Source organism: Malaclemys terrapin, chromosome 9 (genome assembly GCF_027887155.1).
Source record: "Malaclemys terrapin pileata isolate rMalTer1 chromosome 9, rMalTer1.hap1, whole genome shotgun sequence".
Lineage (NCBI taxonomy): Eukaryota > Metazoa > Chordata > Testudines > Emydidae > Malaclemys > Malaclemys terrapin.
Window position 1 is genome coordinate 81,660,987 of NC_071513.1, and position 27,442 is coordinate 81,688,428.

A 27,442-nucleotide genomic window follows, 5' to 3' on the forward strand; every position below is an offset into this window, starting at 1 on the left:
TGAATTTATTTCGCTTTCAAGCAGCAAATCTATTTCAATCAATTTCTGAAAGCACCATCTTTCCAGACTGAAGGCTTTATTGACCTAAAAACCTCTCTCTCGTAGGGCACTGCTTAGTGAAATAGATCTAAAACAGTCTTTCTTGTCAGCTCCCACCTCCCAGACCCACACAACACCAAACATTATTCAAGAACAGGAATTTATGACAGTGGATGTGTGTACTTCTTCCCCCCTCACCTGCCCTACATATTGTGACAAGATCTCTGAAGGCACAAAGCATTTAAGGGCAAAAAGCATTCAGGCACTTATGGATTCTGGCATACAGAACTATTTTGTTATCAAAATGGAGGCTCTGTAACAGAGTTTCATATTGCATTTCTCAGTGATATTCCACATAAACAGAAAAAACATTGAAACAAGGAGCTTGGCCTGAGTCTACACTGCATATGTTTTACCAATAGGCATTTGGTTCATTACCTAAATTGAGCTGCAATTATCACACGTTAACATAACTGAAGGACTATGCCCCCATAAGTCTCTCCTCCCTGTATGTCCCCCGAATGAGCTATACATAAAGAGTTTTCCGGTCCTACTAATGAGGACAGGAAATAGTTTGGTGAGTGTTTGTGACACACAATGACAAAGGATACCCAATATGACAGAGCAGTCACACCACTTGTTCACCCTATCACTCAGTCAATGGTCACTTCAATGGTCAATATTGTTGCTTAAGCCACACATTTAGTGTGACTTGAAAGCTGAAACTATTTCTCAGGAGGCACCAAGTCAGATTCTGCCCCCTTTACTTTTGCTGAGTAACACCTTGCTCTGCAAGTAGTCCAGAGGAAATGGTTGGGCCCGCAAATAGTACCAGGGTTAGCATCTACTGGTAGACTAGAGATGGGCAAAAGGCTTAGAGTTTTGATCTGTTTCTGAACCTCCCCAAAGTTAGGAAGTTTGGATCAGTCAATCCAAAAGGGATCTCTCTTACTGGGATAGGCCCAATCTCTGGATCTGGATCCAAAGTTCCAGGGGATTCAGATCCCAGCGTATGATTTCAACTCCATTAGTAAAAGCATTCCATAGTTAGAAAGAAGCCTGTTAACATTTCCCCTTATCCAAGTGAGCATAACTAAAGAACAATTCTGCAGTTAGGATAGCTGATTCGAAGTCACATATATCAATCACTTGGCTAGTGCAAGATTCCTGCCTTTGCTGCATTTGTAAACACTGAAACCGACTGTTAAGAACAAAACTAAGAATAAAAAGGTGTTGATACATTGTATAATCATAGCAACATGTGTTTTTAATGCAAAAAACAATGACAAAGAAAAACAAAACAAGTGACCTACTTAATCTCACAAAATAAACAATTTTTTCCGAAGCAGTTGCCATAATTAAGTACTATTCAAGGGCTTCCTGTTTTTCATTCACATATTTTGCACAAGTTCCAGAGTCATAATATTCATGAATGCTTTGAAATAGCATATTTGTTCCCTAGGAAATTAACACTGAAGTGAGACAAATGTACATGACGTTGCGTTATGCATTATGCATTCATCTAGAGTGAGGGATCTGTACAAAATGTAAAACATCAGAATGAACAGACAGCAATATTAGTGCTTGGTAGAAGGCATCCAACTGAATTAAAAATCCTGCATTCATTGAAATCAGTATTCTATAATCCTAGTCCGAATTTTTTTGGACAATGCCTTGCATACATTCAAGAGGTTCTCCAACACAAACACTGTCTAGCTCCAATGGGAATAGCACTAAAATATTGTCAATGAGAAAGAATAGCTCTTGTGGTTATAGTGCAGAGCCTAAAACCAAAGGGCAACATGTGCCATTGTTATGTTGGTTTTTGCCTTGAAGCATTTTTATTGCTGCTACTCTCCCCCGAAAGCCAGTCAATATTTGTTTTACATTCCTTGAATTGTTCCTCTTGCCCCCTCCCAAATTCCCCAGCTACCATTCTCTTCCTGCCCTTGCTTCCCTAGCCCCTTACTTCTCTGACTCCTGTCCCTCACTCATTTCATCCTTTGTTTGGCCACCTTCAGCCTGGTTGCAGGCCTGATCCAAGACCCACTGATTTTAATGGGCTTTGGCTCAAGCCCTTAGAGGGGGTCCACAGCGCTCTGCTGTCCTGATAGCCTTATAGCTGAAAGAGAGACAGTCATGATCTGAACCAGCACTAGCCCACTCACCTTGCAATTGCAGCTGCCTGGTACCTTCGGGCTGGGGTACTAGCAGTGTATGTACACTGCATCAGGGAGCTAGATCCTACCTCAGGCAGACAGACACTTGCTAGCAGGGCTCGAGCTAGCATGCTAAATATAGCAGGGTGGAAGATGTGGTTTGGGCAGCAGCTCAGGCTCTCAAGCCCACCCAGCCCTAGGTCTGAGCTCAGATGGGTACCCCGAGTCTTCGCCAGAGCCGCAACATCCACGCTGCTATTTTTAGTGTACATGCTCAGGCCCCGCTAGCGCAACCCTATCTACCCGGGCAGGGAGGCATGCTCCACCTGCAGTATAAATGTACCCTAAGAGCACTGGACAGGGGGACTGGTGGGCTCCCAATATTGTCACTGAACACAGGGATTTAGCAGCAGCTAATAGAGCTGGAGACTATATTGGATGTGATTCCATCCGTATAGTTACTATCCCTGTGTGTATGTATTGATATGACTTGCTCTAGCTGAGGAATACAGCACAAAATATTTTTGTCACGTGACTGGTTAAAAAAAATCAATCAGGAGAGCCAAAAAAAATAGATCTATTAAAAATACACACTGTATAAGCGAACATTCAAAATCTGCAAACAGGCATTTTGACGCAAAAAGTAGAGAGATTCCATTGAAAAATATTGGATTAGGAGAACCTTCTATAGGGAGAGAATAGAAAAATGGTAAATATGGCACTGTCATTTCTAACTGGTAATTATAGAAATACTCAGTAAATATGACTTCTTATCAGAATAGTTTAGCAACACTGGATGCTTTTCTCCCCTTTAGAAAACAGAATGTTCTGAGTTGTAAATTACTAGTTAGAATTATGGCCACCATCTGAAATAAGAAGGTTTTTCCTTTATAAAGGTTTATTGCAAATGCATGACAAGACAAATGTCTGCAATCACTGACTGCCACAAGTTCAACAGTAATTGCATTTGCTGTAACATCACTAAATATGCACCAGGTGCATAAAAATCTATTGTAATGATGTTTCCATGAATAATAATATCCTGTATTACAAAAGAAAAGAAGTAAAAGGTCTTTTACATATAATGCAAAATGTGTTCACAGTGACAGCAAAGTATATCTTAAACCCAAAATAAAGCTATCTTGCTCCCTTCAGGGAAGTTTTGTGTATTTTTGTAATTAACTCACTTGGTTTTCAACATAATGCAGAAAAAGCCCTTTTCTCAAAACCATGTGATGATGGAAGCCAAACTACTTATCCTGCTATGTATGCAGTAACTACTATACTGACAATCAACAATGTAGCATATAATTACAAACATAGAAAACATCTCTGCTACTGTATTCAAATTACATATACAGCCAATATCAAAAATACATAACAAAATATTTGGAAAGCAAGATTTTCTTCCACTTGTTGAATGCTCGTTTCAGGGTGGGAATAGGGTGAACAGGAATGCTGGAAGAAGTCTATGTATAAGAAAATTCCTTTTCACCACACTCCCATCCAGAAATAAGCACTCAACAAGAGGAAGAAAAAGTTACCATACTATTAAGAGCGGAAGACGATCTACAAGTTACTTGCAAAATTGAATGAATCCTAATGCTACAAATCTGTAGTTCATGTATGAAAAGGCTTAAAATCAACATTAACAAACATGTAAATACAATTAAGATAGAAAACAGCTTTATGAACGAAGCATCTACTCCTGAAAACACTTATTGGTCATAGTGATGCCCACCATCAATAGTTCCATTGACTACTGATGGCAGAAAGCATTATCCTAAGTAGCATTTCCAAGATGGGGTCCAAAAAGGTGGCCTCCTCAAATTCTCTCTGCAAACAGCTAAAAGGTCTAGGGAAAAAAGCAATATATTTATTGCATTAATTGCTGAGCTCTGCTGATGTGCACAGACGTGCAGAACTCTATTCTTAAAATTTACATGCATTACAAATACAGGACACTGTGAAGGTTCAGATCTATTGCATGCAAATAATTCACTTTGTCATTTCTGAATAAAAATACATACATACATAAGAAAGGATCACAGAATCTATTTACATAATCTTTGACAGGAAACCGCACATTAAATCAAGACTGAATCATTAGCTTAAAATTGCATTTCTAAATAATTTAAAAGTCAAGGACTATACTTCTTGCTAAAAATCCTTCATTCAATGAAATAGTTTGTAAACACGGACATGTACATGTATACAATTTACAGTCTCAGAAGGAAATAAATTTCTGGTTTATCATCACTGTTTGGCTCCATCTGCAAAACGGAATCATCTGTACAAAACTGGTCATTGCATCCATAACGTAAAGAAGTACATGCGCCCTCTGGTACACCCCGACCTTCCAGATCCTCCCCACTGAAGTCATTCAGGTATCTTGCTATGTAAGAGCCAGTGGAATGCCTGTTGATAACATGAGCTGATACTGATGGTTTGTTTCTTAGAACTACCCCTGCTATGCTGCTAGCATTAGAAAGTTTTTGCTTGTTGGCTTCTTGTCTTTCCTTGGCACGACTAGCAATATTGCGTACTCTGCTTTGACTTCTGGATGACAGTTTTCTGACCAATGCCTTGGGGCAATCATCGTCATTCTGCTTAGAATACAAAGTTTGACAGTTGTCTTCCTGGTCAAAGGACACCAGCTTTCGCAATTGTTCTGTCAGAGTGTCTGTAGATTGTGGTCTCTTAGTTTTCATAGCTGCAACTTTCTTGTCTCTCATGCCAGATGTAATAAAGCTTCTACTTATGTATTTGTACTTGCTTTCAAAATTGCAGGAGATATCCTCTGATGTCAAGTCTCCCAGGCTCTTGGATTTGCAAGGACTAGGCTGTTTGATGGCTGCAGTAGGAGGGTAGGGCAAAGTGTTCTTGGGTGTAGGTGAATGCATATTTAGTCTGGATCTTTGGGAGACATACAACAAATCATTTTGTGTATCTAAAGTTTGCAGATAATTATTATGCAAAAAGCCAACACTCTGAAATGCTGGGTAAGGAAAACTTTGATTTCTTGCAGTCCTAAAATTATTTGAATTATCCAGGGCAGCACTGTGAGGGTCCTCATTGATTAAATTATTCCCAGAGATTCTCTCACAGTAGTGTACTGATTCCTGATTATGTTTCAGTTTCAAAGCAGCAGCAAGTTGGCTCATATCTTCTCTCTTGAATTCATATGCAGTTATGAGGAGGTCTTGGGAATCCCCATCGACTTCCATAAGACTGCTGCCTGCTGAGGTTATACAAGCAGGAGGGTCAACTATTGTATCCTCCAAAGTGTAGGAACTGCAATCCTCAAGGGTTTCCCAATTTGTTCCACACTTCCTTTTGGGATTTGCTGTTGGCAAATGGAGAGGGGAAGTGCAAAGGGACACTGGAAGGCTATTTTCCACACAGTCTGACTTCTTGCAAGCTCGTTCATCTATTGGTTTACAATCAGAGGCTGGTGAAAGAGATGCCTCGTGGATAATTGTGTACACAGAATACTCTGTCGTCTCAGGGCTGGAGAACATAGCAGTATCTGGTGTTGAGAATAATGGTGATTCAACAGATTTTACATTGGTAAAGTTTTGTTTAAGGGGTGTACTTAGATCAACAGTAAACATGTGTGGATGTGCCGACACCACACTGAAGGTTTGGTTGTTGGTGCCATGAAGACTTGAAACAACAGTCAGATTAGTTCGGTCATCTGTAACATCAAACTGTCCAATCAGTGCTGAGATAGAACTACTCATCTCGCTCTCGTTTGTCAAAGAAACCTCATCTATGAGACGAGAAACATCACTATCTTGCAGAGCTGCAGTCGAGTGCAAATCGTAGATGTCAGAACAGATGGTGGAAGATATATCAGTCAGTGAAAAAGTGGTTACAGTACTGCTCATAATGACATCATATTTATTATTGTCAAACTCCTGTTTCTTTCCAGAAACACAACTTCCTGCCGGTATTTTCTTCTCCTCTTTACATCCTCCAGTCTCCTCTTCTCTTTTTTCATCTGTGTAATTTGTATCTTGTATTTTTTCTGTATCAAGATCAAAAACTGAATCCTGCCTTATATGAACAGGTTCATTGGAAAGGTGACTTTTCTGATATTCTGTGGAGTGATTTGTTTCAGCTATCCCACTTACAAAGTCAAAGCTTTCTGCATGTTCACGTACAGGTGATTCTGTAGAACTGCCAATTCTGGTGTCACTCTGGGAAGTAGCGTTTTTATGCAGAGATGTAGAATTTGAAGAAGGTGCAGCTTGCTCAGGGGATGAAAAGATATGTTCTTTCAAGTTTGTTTGGTTCACACTTATACCATTGTTGCTATCTGCTAAATCGAATAAAAAGCACATTAGTTATACATGTTTTGTTTACTGTCTGCTAACAACTATTTTGCCTTTAGACAGACAAATGGAGAATGTAAAATTAGTTACAATTGTGATAAGACTTAATTATGGGGTTGTGCAGGTTTAGTAAAAATTATCTGTGTGATATGAATAAATGGGAAAATATAGTTGTAGGCACTTCTTTGAAGCTTCCTTTGAATGTCTATTACATCAGACATGTGATGTAATATTTGTTGTAAATAATGTCAATGAGGTACCATATTTTGCACATGTGGCATTACCTTCAGTTGTGTTCCTATTCAGATTTGTACTATAAAGAAGCATGGCAATAAAGACAGAACAAAACAGCTCTGTTAAACAACATAATATATCTGGAAACAAGAGGCATGTTTATAAGAACTCTGAGTAAAACATCAGATAGTTGGACCACATGCAGAATGTTTTTGGTAACAGTTTATGTACAATTTCAGATTTAATTTGTGAGCCTCCTAATAACATTTAACTTTCTAAACTTCTGCATTCATAAGAGAACAAGATTTTGAATTCCATGAAAGAATATATTTTACATGTTTCTACATTAGCTTATCAAATTCTGGTTACATTTCTACAACGACATAGGCTGAATCCTGCCTCCATTACTCATTGCTTACATATGTAAGACTCCTGTTAACTTCAGCGACACTTTTACCTAACTTAGGACTGGATATGTATAGCAGTAAATTGACCTTGTATGAATTACACAGTTTCTAACATTCAACAGAAATAAGGTACAACTAGGAAAAAAAAAACAAAAAAAAGTAAGGGCCTGGTCCCTCATTTATCGTGCATTCAAAACTCCCAGCATTGGGGTTTATAGTGCACAGGCAATGCAAGATCGGTCCCTGAATTATAACGATGAAAACATTCCTAATGTTTTCAAGACCAAGCATATTAAGTTGAAAGGATCACCACATACTAATTGAAATGATCCATATTTGATTTGCTGTGTTCTCTACCGAAAGAAAATATACAGGGCCACATTCAACCTTGGTGTAATTCCAGTTAAGTTAGTGAAGAATAATTCAGCCACAATATTTTGCTGCAATGAGCCTTTGTTGGGTTCAGTTTAGCAGCCTACTGTTCTTTGCTTTCTGTAATAAAATACGGACAATTTGTAACCTGATTATTTCCTTTCTGGGACTGACCTCTCCCCTAGTCTGAAAAATTGGGGCTGAACCTTTTTTTCTGCAAATACCACAGGTAGTTCACACATGTGCATGTGTCTTTGCCACATCCCTTCCATCCTTGCTCAAGATAAGTACTGCCATGGCTATATGGGTATGTGAGATCCTTAGTGGCAAGAACTTATTGTTCCTATAACTAAGGAAAAGATTTTATCATGGAGGTCATGGAAGTCACAGATTCCGTGGCTTTCAGAGACCTCTGTGACATTTTCTGCTTCAGCTTCAACCCCGTGCCCTTGGAGCTCTGAGCCGCTGGTCCTAGAGCTCTGAGCTGCCACAGATGGCAGGGGCCGTGGAGCGCCGAGCCTCTTCCCCCGGAGTTCTGAGCCACTGCAGGCGGTGGGGGCCCTGAAGCTCTGAGCCGCTGGCCCTGGAGCTCTTGGCCGCTGCGCGTGGTGGGTGCCCGGAGCTTTGAGGCACTGTGGGCAGGGACTCTGCTGCTGTCAGCTGCACGGCTGTGGCTAGAGCCCTCCCCACGTGGCAGGGCTCAGGCTCTCAGTCCTCCCCCACCTCCATGCAAGGCTTGGACTTCATTTATTGTCATCTCCTCCCCCGCGCCCCGTTATTTTTAGTAAAAGTCACAGTCCTTGAATTTTTGTTTATTGCCTGTGATCTGTCTGTGACTTTTACTAAAAATAACCGTGACAAAATCTTAACCTTAACTATAACTTCTTAACGGTAATGCCTTATTTGATTATGTCACCTATGTACATGGACCCTGAAGAGGCCACTGTAAAGAAACCTAAGTAACTTACCTTGGGTGAGGCAGACTGAAGGGGGAGATCAGTGCCAGAAAGAAAATAGTCAAGGAACAAATTTTCCATTCTGGACCTTGGTCTTTCCCCCATGTAAGGCATCTGGGAAGCAGTGATCAAAAAGGGAAAATAGGGAGGGAGAGATAAGTAGGACACTAGAAGAATGCTCCTCTTTTCTGTAAATTAGCAGTCTTAGTCTATTTTGAGACCACTGCCCTGAGCACCTTCCTAGCAAAGGATGTTTCTGCAGGGGAATGAGGTCAAGCCTTTAGTGTTTTATCAACGTAGTAATGGATGACTAGATGGTGATAGCATTACAGATTTCCTCGGTGATGGCTAATGCCCTTTGTCCCCACAGGCCACCACACAACATGTTGAATGGACTGTGATCCCTTATGGAATAAGTTTATCTGTGGCTGAATATGTTTTGGTGATGCCACAGTTTATCCAGCTAGTTATGGAGGATTAGAGTACCTTCAGGCCCAATCATTTAGAGTGGGAGGAAACAATAAAGATAGAACAGTTCTGCTAAGATACGTTTTAGTTGCTCTTCTTGCATAAGCATATGCCACACTTTATCTTGTGGGCTCTGAAACTTTGGGAGAAAAACTCCTTACTCTATAGGGAAGGAAAAGTTAAACTTAGTTGTGAATTATTCTGGAGTATGACCCTTGAGATACAGTAAGTTCAGTGTCTTTCAAGAGCAGAGGAGATGTGATTGTGACCAGGGAACATGTCTTTACGGAAAGGAAATAAAAGGAACTGGATGACATCAGTTCACAAGGATGACAGCTGTACCACTGTGGTCAGCACCCAGATTCAGAAAATTGGCTTAACTGTGGTTTTGGATAGAGGTACTGCCGTCCGGCTCAGCTGATCTCTCACAAGACTTGGAAGAGTCTGTGTTAGACACATTTTAACAATGCAATGTGAGGTATGATGATGGGAGGATATAGGCCCAAATCTAGGCCATCTAGCAGAAATCCAGAGGGCCTGGACTGTTTAGTTTTCAGGTCTGATCCATTCCGATGCCAGTAGGAGAATTTTGTCCAAATTCTTATATAGGCCAAGAGGGTGGAAAACTTGCACAAAGATAAGAGAGTCTATAACTGTGGAGGAGTATTCCATCTTGTTTAACGCTTGCCACTCACTACCTAAACTGTGAGGTTCAGTAATCTGGACAGAGATACAAAAGTGGGCCAGAGAACAGGAGAGCCTGCCTGCTGGACCATTGAGTACATCCTGCCTGGGCAACAGCTCCACTAGGTCTGAGAACCACAGCCTTCTTAGCAAATTGAGGATGATTAAAAAGGAGAAGGGCCACAGTCATTCCGATCTTCTAAATCACTCTTCCTAGTACTAGAAGAAGGAGAAAGCGGAGAGGAGCTGATTCAGTCATTTGTGTGCCAGAGAGTTTATTCCCAGTGACATTTAGTCTGGTTCCCTGGTGAAGAATAACCTCACCTTTAAAAAGTGACAGAGTCCTGTGGCACCTGACAGAGTCCTGTGGTGCAGGGGGGTATGGCCAATCTCTGGAGCCATGAAGATGTCTGAATGGAGTATTTGCAGAAAGAAAAGTGCCGCTCAGATGTTTCAGAGTGGGTGAGAGCTCTGGATCAGGAACGAAAATGTCTCAGACACCAATGCCACAAAATTACAGACTTTCTGGAACTATTCAGATACTCCCGTGTGTCCCCTGTTTGGCACATTGAGCTGGATCTGCATTTCATTGGCACAGGTTTTACACCAAAGTCCACTGGATTCACCCCAGTGTATCAGATATCAAATTCAGGCCCAGTAGATCTCAAATATTTTTGTTCTGAGTAACTTCAAGAATCAAAACATACTACATGTGAACGTTTATAGTTTAATCTAGGAATATAAAAAATAACTAAGATTCCAGCCTCACCCACCATTTTCCCCATATAATCCAGGTTTATCATTTTTTAAAGTGAATTTTAAAGGACAATGTCAAGGTTCTTAGATTCAAAATTTGACCTACTTTTCCCCTTTTACATCTGTTTACAAAGTCCATGTTTTTCTTTATATACATTGTTTCCAAAACAAATGCTTTCTGCTATTTTTCCCTTGAAAAAAAAAAAATTAAAAATACACAATGCTCATGGCTCTCATGCGGAAACTCACAGTAACAAACCCAGATCTTGAAAATGATTGAGGAAAAAACAATTTTGGCAAGGATGTAGATTTCATCTTCAGGCTTCTAAAGAATACTTAAAAAATCAACTGCTAATAAACTAATTTTTTTAATTATGAAAAGAAACTTGACAAGTGTTCTTTAAGCAAATCTGTGGAAAATACTCTAATCCATTTGCCTAGTCTGGGGAGAGGAAACTTGTCTTGGGTTTCACTTGTCAGGATACAGGAAGAAGTTTAAAAATGCAAGTGACAGTTTTATTGCATATCACTTTAATAAGCGTAACAGTCATTTTACATCCTATGGGGCTTGATCCTGCAGTCCTTATTCATGCGAGTTCAATGGAACTACTCACATGAGGATTGCAGCACTGAGCTTAATAATATGGTTTTAAAGCTACTGCACTAAAAGTCGCTTTGGAAGCATCTTACCAGAGGTATTTTCTTCTCTTTTGGTGTCTTTAATCGTTTCACATTCTGGTGAAGACAATCCCATCAGAAGGAATTTGTCAACTGGCATAGAAGCAGGACGTGCTTGCAAACTCCTGGTTGTACGCCTTATAACTCCTTCCTTGTCTTTCATGTCTGTTGGCTCAGAGGTACCGTCTTTAATTTCTGTAGCTTCCTGAAAGCCCATTTTGCTCTTCTTCCTGCCTTTTGCCGGAGCACTGGCTGTGCGTCGGAGAATTCGATCACCAATTGATCGTTTCCGCACGTAATGCCCATTGTTTTCAGCAGAATTGTGTTTGGGATTCTTGTTAAACAACCCTTTGAGTCCTATCAGCTGCCTATTCTGAAAACAAGAAAACAATCACAGTCTTTAAGTTCAGCCTGTGTTTTAAATTGCTATTGAATATATATTTGTGAATCATGAATGCAACATCAAAAAACAAAGCAAACCAAAGCAAAAATTCACACCAACTAATTCACACATATTCAGACCAGGAAACAATCTGCATAGGTCACCATGAATTCGTGCATGTATGAATTCCCCCTCATTAGGAAGGCAGCCTGCCATAATTACTGTGGATCTTTACTAGAAGTTTCCTAATCAGAGCTGACAAGACTGTAAGAAATGCTCTGTAGTGACAGGCTGCCCATTAACGTAGAGTTTTATGACATGGGCCTCATCAAAGTAACGTTTAAATATTTCAGAATCTTAATGAGGAATGAAGAGATATGGTAGTTATGGTACATCATGCGACTGGGAACTGTTTGATAAATCTGTGCCCAGCAAGTGAAAAGTGCATGCTAATGAAGACTACCTTAGTGGCTCCTAGAAAGTGCAATATAGTATAACTGGGATTGAGGATTAAAGGACTCCACTGAAAGGAAAACAAATGCAAACATATTTGGCTAACATTTTCAAGGCTGTGACACGAGCAAACAAGATAGTTAGATAGTTGGTGTAAGTAATTCTCTATAGTTAAATCATTTAAAATAGATTATTAATCTTACACCAATCTCGTTCAGATAGACATTTCACTAGGTATCCTCAGTTATACAGCGTATGGAAAGTACCTCCAGGTTTTAAATATATCTTGTAAAAAAACAATACAGTCCATCATTAAAGTAAGCATTTGGTGGCGGGGCAAAATTTTATACAGAAGAGCTCAAGTCTCACAGGTGTTTTTTAAATCCTCTCCTAGTGCTATCATGCAGCCCAATTATACTATGAAATTACTCAGAAATTCAATTTTTTCCTTAACTCTGTCCTCTCTGAAGAGTATGCGAGCCAAATAGCAATCCCTGTTGAATGTCAATGACATGGGATTTCATTTGTATTCACTTCTGCATCTGGATACCTCTACAGATCCTGGGAGCCCCTATACATTTTCTTCAGTCCTTTTAATTTTCTTTTAAGATGGATTTAGTGTTGGTGAAAGATGCCAGATTGATCACTTTGGAAACTGAAGATCTCTGTGTTTCCACAGAACAGACACAGCCCAGGTGGTGTCAATGAAGTTGCTCTGCAATGGCCTCCAGCCTTTGTTGAAGGGACCACTTCCGGAGGTAAGAGCAAGTAATTCAGTTCCCATGTGCATTCAATCCCACTTACATGCTGAGACCACGGTGCCAATTGTGGGGTAAACACCTGTACACATGAATCTGGACTGACATCGCCAACTCATTTAACATAGGGCAGGATGTTCATGAAATGGTCACAAATTCAGTCACTGTTGAGCTGGACTGGTGACCTAGGCCCCGTCTACACTCGCCTTCTCCCCTCAAATATTTCCGCTGATGCTGATCTACTCATTGGAGCAACTGTAGGTGTTTTAGTGCAGAAAAAGTGCTGGTGGTGTTGGTTTTAGATCGTGTTGTTTAGATCTGCTCTGAGCAGAGAAAAAGACTCTGAGCTACCTGATTCCTCTTTTCACACTCCCTAAAAAAATAAATCTAAACATAGTCATTGAAATGAAGGTCCTTTTTATTCTTGGTATCCCTTTCTGCTTTAATTAACTTATCTATGCCGTTGACTTCTGGTAATCCTTTTAAACCCCTCTTTATAGTAACTTGTATACCTCTTGTAAACCGTTGAACAGAGGCAGCTAACGCTGAAACAATGAGTAATGCACTGAGCTTTTGCTTTCATTTTAAAACATGAAGTTTCAAAAAATTTTCATCTTTTGAAACATCGCAGAAAAGCAACAACACTTCACATGCTACAACTTAAATGATTGAGAACTAAAATCGGAGTTTAAAAGGTCTTGTCAAATACCCAGAAGAAATGGTGTGACTACAGCTCTTGACAATTACTTTTTAAAAATAAAGTAACTTAAAATGAGCCTTTAGGGATGTACTTACTGTACCTAGGTGAGAAATGAATATTAGGTGACAAAGAAAAGAGCATTCACAGTTATGCATGCTAGGATTATGGCAATGATATTGCTTTGTGGTTAAAGTGATCTTCTGTAAGGGTCAGGGGGGAAATTTAATATTATGGGCCTTATTCGCCATCACCTTGTGCTTTGTGTAGTCATTTACATAAGGGCTAAGGGAGTGAAACTGGGTGGTGTAAATGACGACACAAGGTGCAGAGCACTGGAGAATCAGGCCCTATGTCTCTTGTGATTATTGCCCCCATTAGTTCTATGAGGTTAGACTGATGCATCTTAACCCACTGTTGCCAGCAGTACAACACAGAAACATTTGTAAAGTATTTATGTTCCCATGTATACCTACCTTTCCATACATTTCATTGATTGTTATATGGACAAATATGGATGCTTCAGTTAGTCCCTCTAAGTAGACATGACGATAGCCTAATAAAATGAGAAAACAAAGTAAAGAATCAGCACTATGCATTTTATGTGCACTTAGCAAGGCTGTCCATACAACATCTTTTGCAATTATACATGTCATATACAGTAACTCTGAGCAATTGTTTATTAATAATAATACAGTCCCCTTTCATAACATCTTCCATCTGAGAACCTCAAATGGCTTCACAAACATTAATGAGTTTAGTCTTACAACCCCCTAGTGAAGTAAATAAGTATTTCTCTCCATTTTACAGGTGAGGAGACAGATACAGAGGCTGAGACTTTCAAAAGCCCATGGAACTGGGATCTAAATCCCTGAGGTAGCTTTGAGGATTCCCCCTCATAGCTATTAAGCAACTTGCCTAATGTCACATAGGAGGTCTGTGGAAGAGCTGGGCATAGAACCCAGCTGTTCTGACTCTCCATTCTATACTTTAACTACAAAACTATCCTTCCTCCTATTTTCAACTAAATATCAAAGTCAAGTCAATGAGTGGAACTAACCAGGCACAAGACTGCTGAAGGCCACAGTTCGTTGTCCAACAAAATCTCGACCAATAGGATCATGGTCCCAAACAAGAAATCGAACCAAAGCTATTTCAGGCATGTGGATGGTAAAAGTGAGAGTTTCCTCCCAAACAGGGTTAAATCCTATGGGACAAACAGAATAGAAAGTCAGGAAAATACAGCAACCACAGCCAATGTTGACATTATTATCTGTGAAACACCAGAGGTAAGGAAAACAGCCACTCAAACAGACCTGATGCACAAGTGACTATACGTTATTTCCCATTAAATATATATATGGAGATGTACCTATCTCATAGAACTAGAAGGGACCCCAAAAGGTCACTGAATCCAGCCCCCTGCCTTCACTAGCAGGACCAAGTACTGATTTTGCCCCAGATCCCCCCTCAAGGATTGAACTCACAACCCTGGGTTTAGCAGGCCAATGCTCAAACCACTGAGCTATCCCTCACAGTCACTAGCAGACAAATAAATGAAGATGCTGCAACTTAGCCATTTCCCTTCCCTAAGTGGGGCCTTTGCTTTGTGGCTGCCTACCATAGGCGCCGACTCCATGGGTGCTCTGGGGCTGGAGAACCCATGGGGAAAAATTGGTGGGTGCTCTGCACCCACCGGCAGCTCCCCGCCCCAGCTCACCTCCACTCTGCCTCTGCCTCCTCCCCTGAGCATGCCGCCGGGTCATGCTTCTCCCGGTTCCTTCCCAGCACTTGCGCTGCGAAACACCTGTTTCGCACGACAAGCGGTGGAAGGGAGGGGGAGGAGGAGGAATGCGGCGTGCTCGGGGAAGAGGCGGGGCCAGGGGATTTGGGGAGGAGTCCAACATTGGCAGGGCGGGGGCGGAGTCACGGTGCGGGCGAGCACCCACCGGTGCCAAGGGAAGTTGGCGCCTGTGGCTGCTACATGGGAGTTGAGCTGTATGCGTGGCAAGCCAAGAGGATGGAATGAGGAGAATAGCCACTAATGCAGTCTGTGTAAATTACAATGCAAAATGCAGCACTACGATGTGCCTATGCAGCTGTCTGAAGAGATCCATATGCAGAAAAATGAGTGGTATCTCTCTGGCAGCTTTTATGAACAACAGAAAGGGTCTGGATTGAGCATCTGGCAGAGAGTCTGCATGTGGTGGCATGGCAGGGCAGACTGCTGTGCTACTTGTGTGAAGGTCAAGCTCAGCTAGGCCAAGATGCCCAGGAACGATCCCTGTGTTTCTCCACGGGTCACAGCCATTCATGAGAACTGACAGCCCCGTTTCTGGGCTGTTCCACTCTGTTGCTAGCCTAGTGTCCCATAGGGGCTGATGTGGCAGAGAGGCTGTCTGTGGCATTGTTTGTTTTCATTTTGTTTCTCATTACTTGTATATACCATACATGCTGTGTGATAAGTACTAGGGACTTCTATGTAAAGGAGACATAAGCAGAGTCAAGGAAAAAGAGAGAGAGTGTGAGGAAGGCATTCTCCCTTCTCAACCACTCCATTATCTTATTTATCCCACTCCTGCAATTTTTGGCTAGAAAGCAGAATTTTAAAGTTTAAGATCCAAGGATATATCATCCAACAAAAGACAGTCACTTGGTTTCATGTGCTATCAAGCTTTGCAGTCCAACACTGATGCAAAAAGAAGTAATACAGTATCTGACTGATATAGTTGACTGCAGACACAGGATTTTTCTTAACCATTTTGTTTTTCTTGGTTCTGGTGTTGGTTGTCATCTTACCTGCAGACAGCTTCTGTCATGTCGCTGTTTCCATGATTCTACCGTTAGAAGTTCAATTATTACTCACACCTGCCCTCTTCCCAGGACTCTTGTTAAAAATTGAAGGGTTAGCCTTGTTTTCTTCTCTTCTCACTAGCTAGGAGATTCCAGCCCATTCTTCACTCTATAGGGACTGTGGCTTGAATACGTCAGAACTATGTTAACTGCCTAATTAAGGACCAGATCCTGCCACCCCTTTCACATGCTGTGTAATAACTTACCCTGCAAATTGTCCCATTGTAATCACTATGGATACCTTCACCAGTGTTAGTGTTCAATGGGACTACCAGCATAACAAGGTATTACTATAGTATTACTTAACATGAGGCAAGGATGGCAGAATCTGTCCCTAAGAGTATAATTCAATAACGGTTGGAGAGAGAATTACACATAGATGTAGCAGAGAAGAATAGACCCCAAAAGACTAAAACATTCAGGGCCTGACTCTCTTGTATGCCCTGTTGCCTTTATATAGCTTTGGTGGGGTAAAAGGGCCATAAAGGGGGAGAAAACAGCCTCAGGAAATGTCCTCTACACAAGGAGGCCCTCTGGAAAGACCAGAGCAGCTCTGTGCTAGCCTACTCCATGTCACTAGGTGCATGCCAGGAACAATTCAACAATAATTTATAGTCAAATACACCTCTACCCCGATATTACGTGACCCGATATAACATGAATTCGGATATAACGCTGTAAAGCAGCGCTCTGGGGGAGGCGGGGCTGCGCGCTCCGGCGGATCAAAGCAAGTTCGATATAACGCGGTTTCCCCTATAACGCGGTAAGATTTTTTGGCTCCCGAGGACAGCGTTATATCAGGGTAGAGGTGTACTATCAAAAACTGCAGTCCCAGATAAAAATCAGCAAGGAATTCCACCCTTGTCAATCACTAGAAGGTAATTCTCAAACTCATCAGGGACATACTAACATGGAGAAGGACCAGAATATCACACAAGGACATTTGGACAATCTTGAAAACTGGAGTTATAGAAATGGGATGAAATTGAATGGTAAAATGTGTAACGTCATGCACGTAGGAACTAGCAATAAGAATTTTTGCTACAAATTTGGGATTTATTGGTTGGAAGTGACAGAGGATGAGAAAGACCTGAGTATACTGGTCAACCATAGGATGACTATGAACCGCCAGCGTGATGTGGCCATGCAAAAGGCAAATGCAATCCTAGGATGCATCAGGCAAAGTATTTCCAGTAGAGACAGGGAAGTGTTATTACCATTGTACAAGGCCCTGGTGAGACCTCATCTGGAATACTACATATAGTTTTGATCTCCCATATTTAAGAAAGATTAATTAAACCTGGAACAGATGCAGAGAGAGGCTACTAGGACCAGAGAAATAGGGAGAGGGATAGCTCAGTGGTTTGAGCATTGGTCTGCTAAAGCCAGGGTTGCAAGTTCAATCCTTGAGGGGGCCACTTAGGGATCTGGGGCAAACTCAGTACTTGGTCCTGCTAATGAAGGCAGGGGGCTGGACTCAATGACCTTTTGAGGTCCCTTCCAGTTCTAGGAGATAGGATATCTCCATTTATTTATTTATTTATTTAGGAATGGAGAACCTGCCTGACAAGAGGAGACTTGTGGAGCTTGACTTGTTTAGCCTAATAAAAGGAAGTCTATGGGAAGATCTGATTGCTCTCTATGAATACATCAGAGAGGCAAACACCAGGGAGGGGGAGGAATTATTTAACTTAAGGGCCAGTGTTGGACAAATGGATATAAACTGGCCTTCAACAAGTTTAGGCTTGAAATTAAACAAAGGTTTCTAATTATCAGAGGAGTGAAGTAACTGGGTCCCATAACACAATTGTTATTTGAGTGTGGAAAATTCTGACTCTAACCAGTTCCTAATTTGGTTTGGCTGGCCAATATGGACATGGCAAACCATGCCTGAATAACTGCATTATGTAGCAGCCTAGATTACAGCAACCATTTGCATTGGTTGACCAAACCATATTAGCATGTCTAAGCATGGATGTTTTTTACCCTTTTAAGAAATTTGGGCTAAACACAGTTTCTAACACTCTTTTTTCCAAACCATATCAGCAATGGCCAGTTGAAACTGATTGTGCTGGAACTGATGTTAAACACCATTTCTCAAAATGATTAAAAACCTTGTTTAGGTGGGGCTTAAACCAAATGAGAAAAAAGTCCATGCAATCCCTGAAGGATTAGTAGGTCAGCAGCTGACACCTCAGCATTCCACAGCTCTCCTCTGCATTGATCTAGCAATATCTTTTTTATTATTTGAAAATATGGTTGTACTTCATATTAAGGATACATTTATAAATAACTTATAAAAGGCTAATAAATGATTAATAGTAGTTATAAGCATATTATAGACATGAGAAATATGTTTTATTGATGGTTCTAAATACATCAGTAAAGGTTTTATAGATATATGCCCTTATTTTAACCAAGTTTTTGACCTGTTCATTAACTGTTTATAAGCTACACCTCTACCCCGATATAACGCGACCTGATATAACATGAATTTGGTTATAATGTGGTAAAGCAGCGCTCCAGGGGGGCAGGGCTGTGCACTCCGGTGGATCAAAGCAAGTTCGATATAACGCGGTTTCACCTATAATGCAGTAAGGTTTTTTGGCTCCCGAGGACAGCTTTCTAGTGGGGTAGAGGTGTATTGATAAATATTCTTTTAATATAAAGTGTGACCAAAAAAAAAATACTATGTTCATCACTCTTTGCGTCTCTGGTAAATTATTCTAGTCATTCATAATTATTCAATAATTTACTATAGAAAAGAGGAAGTAGGGTACGTTATCTTACCATTGTCATCAACCACTCTGGTCTGGTCTTTACAGCAATCTACAGGTAACCCAATAATTTCCACTTCGACAAAAGGATCTATTATCTATTTTAAAAAACAACAATTTAAAAGCAACTCGTCATTATATATAAAAGATAATTTTCTATTAAACTCTCACATAAATGCACATTTGAATGCTAAAGCCACTGCTCAGTGTGATTATGGGAAATGCCACAGTAGACTACAGAATGATGTAGATTTCATCATTGCTGTTTTGTGACACTGGGACATGTAGCCAGGTGGAATAAACTTTCAGATCAGTGCTAACAGCTGAAGAAATACTAACCAGCAGAATATATAGAATACAGGAATTGTGGGAAAAATCCAGATCTCATGTGCAAATCCTGAACATCTGAAAATTACTGGCATATTTTAATTTAGGAGAAAAGCTCTCTTTAGGACAAATGCTCCCATATCACTCCCAGGCATTCTATGACAGTTATAGTGAAAAAAAGTATTTAGTATCACTCAAACTACTTTACCTCCCCTCTGTCTCCTAATACTGAATCTGGAGGCTTAGGTAGTTGCTGTCCACTGATGACTTTGAGAATAAGCTGCTTTTTAGGGTTGGCAGGAAGTGGATCACCGGAATAAGGGTTGAATGTACCTAGAGGTTTGCAGAGAATGAGAAAAAATAAAACCCTTAATATTAGAAATCCTATACAGGAGAAAAAAACAGAACTGCTACCCTCCCGAATGCATAGAATAAATAACATCATATAATCACATGCTTGATTGGGCCTCCTGTCTATAACTTAATTTCTACAAATGACATTCTCCCTGATGCAGAGGGCTCATTCAAGGACCTCTAACTACATAGGCCCAGGCACATTTTATGAGAATGATCCTACCAGTTCCAGTGTTAAACTGGCTCAAAGAAATAATGTGATTTTAAAATGATGGTGGCAAAACCAAAACCCTAAACAAATAGAAATGTGCTCACTGTATGAGCATAAGGATCACTGACTCCTGTTCTAGAAATACCAGGATGCCCATTGATTTCAGTGACAGATCAGGCCACAAAAGCTGACTGCTATGGGGTGTTAAGCAACTTCACCTCCCAAGTTGCTCAGGCAGGTCTACACTTTGTAGGAGGGACCCAGAATATCACAAGACTGGGTGCTAATAACTTACCTAGATTAACTCTGAGAGATCATATTATAGTATTTATATATTCAGAAAGCTGGCAGTCATTTTTTTAAGGTTGATAGCAAACACTACAAATGTGCCTTTCATTTAATCATTTAAAAAGTCAGATGCAAACCAAGCTAATTATTTTATATGTGTCAAAAAGCTCCCATGCAAGTTCTTGTTTTAATTCCTTGTTTTATTCTAGATATTTAGCTCTACATGCAAAATAATGGAAAACTGACTGCAAAAGTCATTTTCTAAAATAACTGCCATAATAATAATAAATGTGTAGTATGACATTACCTTTGCACATCTGCTGAGGTTTGAGGACATACCCACAGTTGCCATTCATCCTGAACTTTGCTTGATTAACCTGCATCATGCGCCCATCAGACTGGTAGTTTAATGCCACTGTTGAATTAAGAGATTTAGGAATCATTGATTAGTGTAACTGTAACTTGCATTTAACATAAAACCCATGTGAAAACATTACATACATAAAACACCTACCCAGCTGGCAACCAGCATTCCAGTACGGTAAGGGGTTGAAATTGCTGGAGTCAATCCGATATGCAGAAGGATAGATTCTGGTGAGCTGTTTCTGGTTGTAAAGTATAAACTGCTCAGACTTCTGCTGCACTACCTGGTGGGCCCTTGTTTCACTGAATGACAACACATTTCCCATAGTCCCTATGAGTTTATAGTTTAAAAAAAAAACAAGAACAACAACTGTGAGACAAATTGCTATATTCACAGGTTAGTTGGACTGACATCAGTGGAGTTAGTCTAGATTCACCGATCATCATATCATATGCTTGCTTTACTCTGACAGCTGGAGATCAAGTGGAAAAGATATACAATATGGCCGCTAATTCCCATTAGGCAATATTCCTAAACTGTGTTGAGTTCAATAAAGCTGTTGTATAATGAACAAACTCTTTCCATACCTATGATTAGGTTCTCCCTCATCCTACCTCCATATACCCATGAGATCTTTCAGCTACCTCCTGACAGTCTGCAAATCCCCTCAGGCTTTGACAATCCTCTTCCACGCTACCCTGGAAGGATAGATCACATAGACCTCAGAATAGCACTGCCTTGCTGTTGTGCTCTTTCTGTAACCTTGCCCTACCTCACCTGCAAGTGTGTGCCTCTAGGTCTTTCCTCTATAGGGATTTGGGCAAGGGCTGGAATGGGATGGAATGGACCAAGGTACCAACCTCCATTTGCAGCACTGTCCCTTGCTCGGTCTCCTGCTTTCCAGGTGTATGTGGAAAACCAGGCAGGAGTCAACGCTAATTGAAAATGCATCATATCCTGGAAAGCCCCAGCCGGAACTGTTGCTGAGAAGCTACAGGGGACTCGCACAATGACAATGGCTAAAATCTTGCTGAAGCCTTGTAGAGAGGGGGAGCGAGTAATCAGCTCAGCCCCACAGAAAGTCACCTCCTTTCTCTATGGATCTAGGGATGCCCTTCCCTGTGGATCCCCCAGAGCCATGGGAGGAGAACTCCTATGCAATCCAGAGTCTCCTGAATTCATTCCACTAGAGGAAATATTTGCATGAAAGCTTGGGTTCTCATTTGCGGCCTAAAACATTACCCTGATTCTCACCTTTCCCTAAGTCAGTAGGCATTGTCCTGCACTCTTATATAGCTTGTCTCTATGGCTGAAGTGCTTTTAAATGTAGGTTCATAATTCTCTGCACAGTATTTTTTTAAGCAGAAATAACCCTTGCACTTGAATTTGTTTTTACTATCTTCCATATAGAGACAGATATTCTAATTAAACAGAGCCCCTGAACAGTATCTGTCACTTTCAGATATTTAAAGCTGCTCAGTGGCATAATTAGTCTTTGCTTATATTACTATTCTGGGAGAGCTGAAAAAGGCAGTACAAATTGCTACAGAAATTAAGAAATGTTTGCAGCTAATAGAAAAGCATTTACATTCTTTTAAAAGAACAAGTGTTCACTTTCAGCACTTAGGAACTGAGGAGCTGATCTGTAAGACTGGACCTGTGATCCACAGCTAGACCTCTGACAGTGGCCAGTACCAGATACGTCAGAAGAAGGTGCCGAAAGCCTGTAGTAGCAATTGTGGAATAATCTAGTCACAGGACAAGTTTCTTCCAAGCCCTATTAGTTAGTTGTTGTCTTGTGCCCTGAATCATGAAGGTTTATAAGTTCCCCTATAAAAATGTTTAGCCTATTGTTCTTATTACTCTTATGAACATCTAATCCTAGTAAAAATGCTACTAAACTCTTGGCCTCAATGACATCTTGCGGCAATGAGTTCCTCTAGTTTATTAGGCAATGTATGAAGAAGTATTTTCTTTAATCAGTTTTACATCTATTGTCTTTCAGTTTCACCAAGTGTACTCAAGTCCTTGTTCTATGTGAAAGGGTAAATTGTAGCACCCAGTCTCCCACCTGTATATCGATCACACCTCCGCTTATTCATCTACTCTCTCAAGAGACCCAGTCTTTTCAATCTTTTTTTAATATAGAAATCTTTCCTCTGAGCATTTCTGTCTTTTTTCTGAACTACAATGACCAGGACCAAGCACAGTATTCTAGGTGGAGATGCCCAACATGAGAAACTCTAAAGGGGCCTGAATTTCAGGAAATACTGAGCATTCAGCATCTGAATATCAGACCCAAAATTCACCCAAAACAACTAGTCACTTTTAGATTGCTTGGCTTGAGTTTCTCTGCAATGCCTTTATCCTCCTTAATTACTCCATTTACTCACTGGTAGTCCGAAAGCCCATATATTCCCATACAAGCTGACATACACATAGAATTTCTTGTTTGTTTTTACATCTTTGGCTATCTGCTCTTCAAATTCCATCTTAACCCTGTCAATTTCCATTTTACCTTGTCTAGAAAAACAGTAAGCTCTTTGGGGCAGAGACCATGTGTACCTCTATACAGCACCTAGCATAAAGAATTCCTGATCCCAACTAGGGCCTCTGGGCACTGCATAATATTAATATTAAATAATAGTAGCATACTGTTATGATAAAAACTAAGATAAATCTCATAATACAGTGAAACCATACAAGCTTCTCCTGGAAGAGTCTGCATTCCCAGAATCACATAGAGGGAGCATTACTAAATTATGAAACTCACAAGGAAACTGAAGAAACATGGGAGGGCACATTTCTCTGGGGAAGAAAAGGAAGGTGTTATACCAGTGGTGTGCAACCTGTGGCCCGCGTGCCGCATGCAGCCCATCAGGCTAATCCACTGGCGGGCCGCAAGACAGTTTGTTTACATTGATTGTCTGCAGGCACGGCCGCCCGCAGCTCTCAGTGGCCACAGTTTGCCGATCCCGGCCAATGGGAGCCGCAGGAAGTGGCGCGGGGCACAAGGACGTGCTGGCCACTGCTTACCGCAGCTCCCATTGGCCAGAAATGGTGAACCATGGCCACTGGGAGTTGCAGGAGGCTGTGCCTGTGGACGGTCAATATAAACAAACTATCTTGCGGCCCGCCAGCAGATTACCCTGATGGACCACAGGTTGCACACCACTGTGATATACTATCTTTCTCCATGGATAAAGATAGGTGATAAGAACTGATGAGCTACCTGATCAACTTTTAAAAGTTCTCTGAAAATAGAGGAAACTTAAGACCACAGGCATGTGTCCCATCCAAATATAGTCAAGTGAAATAACAACACTTATATAAGTAAAATTTACATCCACAGTCTCACCATCATCTACTATATCTTGGGCTGCCACAGAGTTTGTGTACACCACTAAATCAGAAAGAGCACGGCACAGCTTCATGGTTTTTCTCCGGCGGCCCAACCTGTTGAGTAACATTATATATTAAAAACAAAGCAGATGTTTATTTTTAATACTTACAAATTATTTAAAATCTCTCCTCTGTAATTCTGTCCTTTTCAAAAAATTAATTCACACCTGAGCACCGTTATATCCATTTATATTATATATTAACTATAGCTGTTTCCTAACTGAAAGACAAGTTTAAATAGCAAGAAATAAAGGAAAAGCAACAGGCTTACTAAACAGGATTTGGGGCAATCTCTAAAATTATGGTTCATTCCAAACCCCTGTTTCTCTCTCCCTCTGTGTCTTTCTCTCACACACACATACACATTCTAGATATCGTGTTATACTAACAAAAACAAGATGGGCAACCAGCTTTAGAAAAAACATCAGCAAAAGGGACATTTTAAATGCAATAAATGCATACTTGAAAATGCATTTATTCCATTCTCAGCTGTAATGAACTGGGAGAGGTTGTGATGTGCTTTTATTCAGTCTATTTTCATGTAAAATTGATTTTGGCTTTTTTTCACTAGCTAAGTATTGCTGCACCATTTCTAGTCAATGTAAGAGTAATTATTATTTGTATTTCACTGAAATGCCATGTAACTCAGTGTTGCGATTTTATGCAAATACATTTCAACAATGCAGGCAACACAACAGATTTGCTATTGAGAACTGACTTAGGTCACTGAGATGGCATAAAGCACAATATGGAGATTTAATGGCAAAATGTCTCTCTTTTTTAATGACATCAAAAATTGTGGGGATTTCTGACCTGTACAACTGCCCAGTTTCCTTTCCAGAAGAATTTTGTTGACTTTCTTCATCATCAGATGTGCTATGAGATTTGGACCTTGATTTGACAGCTTTCTGTTGGGGGAAATCAATGAATCCATCTGCCATGTAAATCCACAACACTTTACTGACATTAAATGGAGTTTAAGATGCCCCAAAGATGCACAAGGTGACCTGACTGGTATTTTATATATCTCATTTCTATGATTTAAAAAAATAACAGATCTGGTTTTGATTCAAAATAGGCAATGGCCATCGTCTTACTGTCTCGGTGTAATGCATTAGAGAACATGGGGCTACATTCTTGCTGGCAACTCTGCAAATACAGGATAAAAGATAGCCAAGACGGGATCTGTGGGGTAGGCTCTTGTGCCCTGATTTTTACGCTCACAAAATTCAAGGTCTTCACACCCCACAGGCGCTCCATGGATTAAACAGCAGTGCAGCAATCTGGGACAGGATTTGTAGACATCATCCACGTGAATCCCACCTCACCCTTGGACCCACTATCACGTTACACTCCTCCTTCACTTGCACTATACTTTTGGTACAAATAACCTGCATATATGCTTTTGCAAAGGCTAATGAGAGGATAGATTATAGGTGGGAGATAAAAATGAGAGCCAGTATTTGGCCTGTAATAAAACCAAAATCATGACTGCTGTTTCCACTAAACTAGTATTGGTCATATTGGATTTCTTATGTACCATAGTATATTTAATAACAGCAAAAGATCTTTAATAGAAAGTAACACAAATACAAAATGAATTGCTTCCGGCTATGACTTTTGTGCCATTTATAAGAGAAGATTAACAAATGCATTCCCAAACAGTCTCTAATCAAAATTTCCAAACATCTTACAGTTTGTTTCTGTTTTATGAGCCATACAGTATATGAAAGGATCAAAAGATTCTAATTCCATACAATACACAATAAAATTTCTACCTACAATAAAAAGGCTAACATTTCGAAAGAATTCTCTTTTCATAAGCATCTCTCTTTTAAATAGCAATAATGATTGCTAACTGTAGCTTTTGTGATGCCAACAAGTAGCTAGTTTACTGAAAATATCTTTTCTATAGTGTAGTCTCTCCAACCTTTGATTTCAACATTCTTACATATTCAGTGACACTCTGACTGCAGTTCAAAGAGCTCTTTAATTTCCCCTCTCAGTATTAAGAGGTGGCTACTGTGTAAGTCAGAATTCCTTTTCCTTTCTCTCGCAGATTAATCCTACTACATTCCATATGAACGTCACAGATTTTATTTAATTTAATAAATAAAGACCATAACTGAGTTGATCCTTCTGTCCTCAGTGCTGAAATAGAATAATCAACCCTTTTGGAGATTATGTATGCTGTTTAGTCTTAAATCTGGGGGCTGGGAGTTTGGACTCCTGAATTCCACTTACAGCTCTGTCAATGACTCAGTGAGTGAACCTGATATAGTTACTTATGCGTCTGACGAAGTGGGTATTCACCCACGAAAGCTTATGCTCCAATATATCTGTTAGTCTTAAAGGTGCCATAGGACTCTGTTGCTTTTTACAGATCCAGACTAACACGGCTACCCCTCTGATACTTTACTTAACCCCGATTTCCAAAGTTCCAAATTTTCAAAGCATTTACATTTAATACACTTGAATAAGTATCCTGAATTTCACAGTGGCTATGCACACACAGCTTCCAATTAGGCCATTTATTTAGGAGCCTAAATTTAGATTTAGGTGAATAATTTTAGGTATTAATATTTAAAAATATTGGCCTCAACCCCCCTGTGCCTCGGTTTACCCTCTTTCACAGGGTATCCACTTAAAGTTACATAGCATACTGTTCTGTTGTGAGAATTCATTAATGTCTGCTTAGAGTTTTGAGTCTGTACATGTGAAGATTACTACTACTATATATCATCCTAAGCATCCTTTTGGCTGCCAGCATGGAAAATGACAGTGTTCTAAGGGTTAAGTTATTCTAAGTCTGTCTTGGTCTGTCTGCAAAAGTCATTAAAAAAATAATACTTTGCCTTACTTATTTCAGCAAAGATCTGAAGTAAATGGGGCATCCAACTGCCAATTAGAATAATTAGTTGAAGTGATTAAATTATTAAAACGTTTTCCACTCCTCAGTGTAGCCAGTAATTTCAGTTTTTTTAGCAACAGATTTCTTTATCCCAGTATACTGCATTTATTATCTCATCTGTGTACATGGGATTCCAATGTGTAACACCCATTAGAGTGTATTTTACTTGTAGAAATCACCTGTGTATTGAATGGATTTCTTATTACTCACCTTTTAGTTCCCTGAAAGACAAAGATTGTGAACATGTGCACTTAGCTAAAGCAACCACAACAACAACAACCTACTAGTTTTAAACCAGTGCAATTTTATGATCTATTTACAAATAGGAGGCTTGATTCTCTTCTCCATTATACCACTTCCACACTAGTATAACTTCACTGATTTCATTTGAATTAAACCAGCATGATTAAATGGAGTTATGCTGACATAAAACTGGTATAACAGATTAAAGAATCAGATCATGCAATGCCACAAAAATTCAGATATTATCTGAAATGCAATTAAAAGCCATGAAAAATTACACTTTTACAAAACGGAAGTATAGGGTCTGGTTCTGCCATGGTCATTGAGTAACC

The 27,442-nt window shown here is 40.1% G+C and overlaps 1 protein-coding gene across 1 annotated transcript in view; it reads right to left on the reverse strand.

The window, feature by feature from the left end:
• Window positions 1-1,286: 1,286 nt before the first annotated feature.
• PLCH1 (phospholipase C eta 1) overlaps window positions 1,287-27,442 on the reverse strand; it is a 172,355-nt gene continuing 146,199 nt past the window's right edge. The window contains exons 14-23 of the mRNA XM_054040926.1: window positions 24,770-24,864; window positions 23,913-24,010; window positions 20,705-20,884; window positions 20,498-20,605; window positions 19,546-19,670; window positions 19,024-19,108; window positions 14,441-14,587; window positions 13,857-13,936; window positions 11,103-11,463; window positions 1,287-6,522 (exon numbers count right to left, since the gene is read on the reverse strand). Of these exons, the coding sequence (XP_053896901.1) occupies window positions 4,418-6,522; window positions 11,103-11,463; window positions 13,857-13,936; window positions 14,441-14,587; window positions 19,024-19,108; window positions 19,546-19,670; window positions 20,498-20,605; window positions 20,705-20,884; window positions 23,913-24,010; window positions 24,770-24,864 (3,384 nt within the window). The 3' untranslated portion in view covers window positions 1,287-4,417. The remainder of the gene's footprint in view (window positions 6,523-11,102; window positions 11,464-13,856; window positions 13,937-14,440; window positions 14,588-19,023; window positions 19,109-19,545; window positions 19,671-20,497; window positions 20,606-20,704; window positions 20,885-23,912; window positions 24,011-24,769; window positions 24,865-27,442) is intronic.